This window comes from Bison bison, unplaced genomic scaffold (genome assembly GCF_000754665.1).
Source record: "Bison bison bison isolate TAMUID 2011002044 unplaced genomic scaffold, Bison_UMD1.0 scf7180017846537, whole genome shotgun sequence".
In the NCBI taxonomy this organism is placed as follows: domain Eukaryota; kingdom Metazoa; phylum Chordata; class Mammalia; order Artiodactyla; family Bovidae; genus Bison; species Bison bison.
Genome location: NW_011477110.1, coordinates 3,016 through 5,149, shown reverse-complemented (window position 1 = coordinate 5,149; position 2,134 = coordinate 3,016). Strand labels below are relative to the sequence as shown.

Below are 2,134 nucleotides of genomic sequence, written 5' to 3'. Positions count from 1 at the left end.
CCGTGGGGCTGGGGGTCTCTTCCACAACCTCCTGAGGGTCTGAGAAAAGAGATTGGGGGCAGAGGCTTAGATGGCAACTTGCTTTGATGTCTGCTGATATCAACAGAGACAACCAGCGAAAGATCCAGCAAAACACTCCTCAAGCTGCAGGCCTGGAGGCTCACGCAGCCTCTGGGTGCAGCATTCGGTGACTCCACACAGGGGAGACCGAGACATGCCCGACCCCCCTGACATACTGGCTGGCAGGCACCGTGAACCTTCAGAAGGCAATTCGGACATGCATGTCGGGAGCCAAAGTACTGCTCATTTCCTTTGAACCAATAATCTCATTTCTGGGCAGCTATCCTAAGAAAATTATTAAAAAGCAGGAAAAGTTGTATCACGGGAGTTCATTTTGGGATTATTCATGACAGCAAGATGTGTCAGGACTCCAAAGGAACCACAGAAGAAGATTAATTTTGTTATGGCACTTTCACCATGAAGCATCAAATGGCCATTAAAATGATGATTAATGACGGTTATGTAGCCACAGGATAAAAGCTCTCAGTGTAACTTAGGTACAAAAAAAGTTAAGAGCCAAGAATTACATGAACACTCTGCAACCTGAAAACATGCAGGCATGGAAAACACAGAAAGAGCGGGTGTTACACACATTGTTATGAACGGCGGTTCTTGGGTCAGAAAGTGGTCCGATGAGAGATTTGTTTCCCCTACTTTCCAAACTTTCCATCATGTTGCTATATGCTTTTCCGAGAAAAATACGGACTTAAAAAGAAACTGGATTATTAAAATTAGTAGTCCGGTGGTGGATGTGGAGTAGGGACATGGGTCCCTCTGTGCTTTTTGCATATGCTTGTGATTTGCATGATAGGGGGCCCTCTGTCCGAAGTGTCTTCGGAGGGGAGAGTGAACCTCACAGAGACAGTTGACTCACCCCACAAAAGATTGACTCTCAGGAGCTGGGTTCTCCCATGTGCAGAGGAACCCTGGTGACATATTGTCACTGGGCATAAGATTCCAGCTGACAGTGACTTAGAAAAGCCACCCTGACTACAAGTGGGGAATTTAATTCCCCTTGGGGATTTTTTTTCTTCATTTCTTAGAGACTAGAAATTGTAACTTTTTCATAATCATCAATGAAATAAATTGCAAGAATGATGAGCAGAAAAGATGGAAGGAATACAAAAGAGGAGACGATGTACTGAAAAAAAATTTCCTGATTATAAAAGAAAAAATGCTTGTCACTTAAGAAAATGTAAATGACACAGAACAGAACAAAATGGGAAAAAAAGCACAATGGGAAAAATAAAAGCAAAATGGGAAAAATATTGTATTGTGTCCCACAAGTCATGCATCCCATGGGATGTTTCCTTCCAGTTGTCTTACTATGCAAGTTATTTTCAAGTGGTTTTGATTAGCCTCCTTACAAACATTGTAAACTCTTATTTCATTGTAAAGTATAAAGTAATTGTCTTATGTTTAAGCATTTCAATGATGCCGTAATAGGTCATTTTACAGATTGTTGTCTAATTACTTAATCATCTCAGTGTGGTTGGATGTTGGGTTGTTTCTTTCATTCTTTTTTTTTTTTTCTTGTTGTAACAAAGAATGCTGTGATTTGTGATTAAGATGGAAAGAAAAGAAAATTCTAGTCAAGTCAAGCTTGGTCTGAGCCTGACACATTTCACCCTTCGAGGCAGCCAGTGACTGACCATCAGAGGAGGTCACGCTACTGTGGACAATGAGGCTGTGGATTGACAAAGGGCAGACCACTACACATGGGTCATGGCCCAGGGCCATGGAGGAAGGGCATAAGAGGGGTTCAAGGTCTGGTGAAATAACAGAACAGTCAAACAGGTCACCCATGAGGAAAAGCTATTTCCACCCCGGAGACCCCTGAGCCCTGCTGTCACTCACCGGTCACGCCCACAGTGGACACGGGGCCCATGCGCTGCCCGCTGTGCAGGCCGTACAGGTTCATCTTGTACTTGCGTCCAGGCTCCAGGCCCCCAATGGTCACTTCAGTCTCCTCACCCCCGACACGCACCACCTGGGGCCCATCCCTGCCCTTGTGCTGGATAGTAAAGGAATCGAAGTGGCCCTGGGGGACAGTCCAGGAGAGGCTCAGCGAGTC

At 44.9% G+C, this 2,134-nt stretch overlaps 1 protein-coding gene across 1 annotated transcript in view; it reads right to left on the bottom strand.

The window, feature by feature from the left end:
- The window catches only part of LOC104988675 (tenascin-X-like), a 16,848-nt gene that overhangs the window by 11,880 nt on the left and 2,834 nt on the right, over positions 1-2,134 (bottom strand). Inside the window, exons 3-4 of the mRNA XM_010840078.1 lie at positions 1,918-2,101; positions 1,713-1,829 (exon numbers count right to left, since the gene is read on the bottom strand). Coding sequence (XP_010838380.1) covers positions 1,713-1,829; positions 1,918-2,101 — 301 coding nt within the window. The remainder of the gene's footprint in view (positions 1-1,712; positions 1,830-1,917; positions 2,102-2,134) is intronic.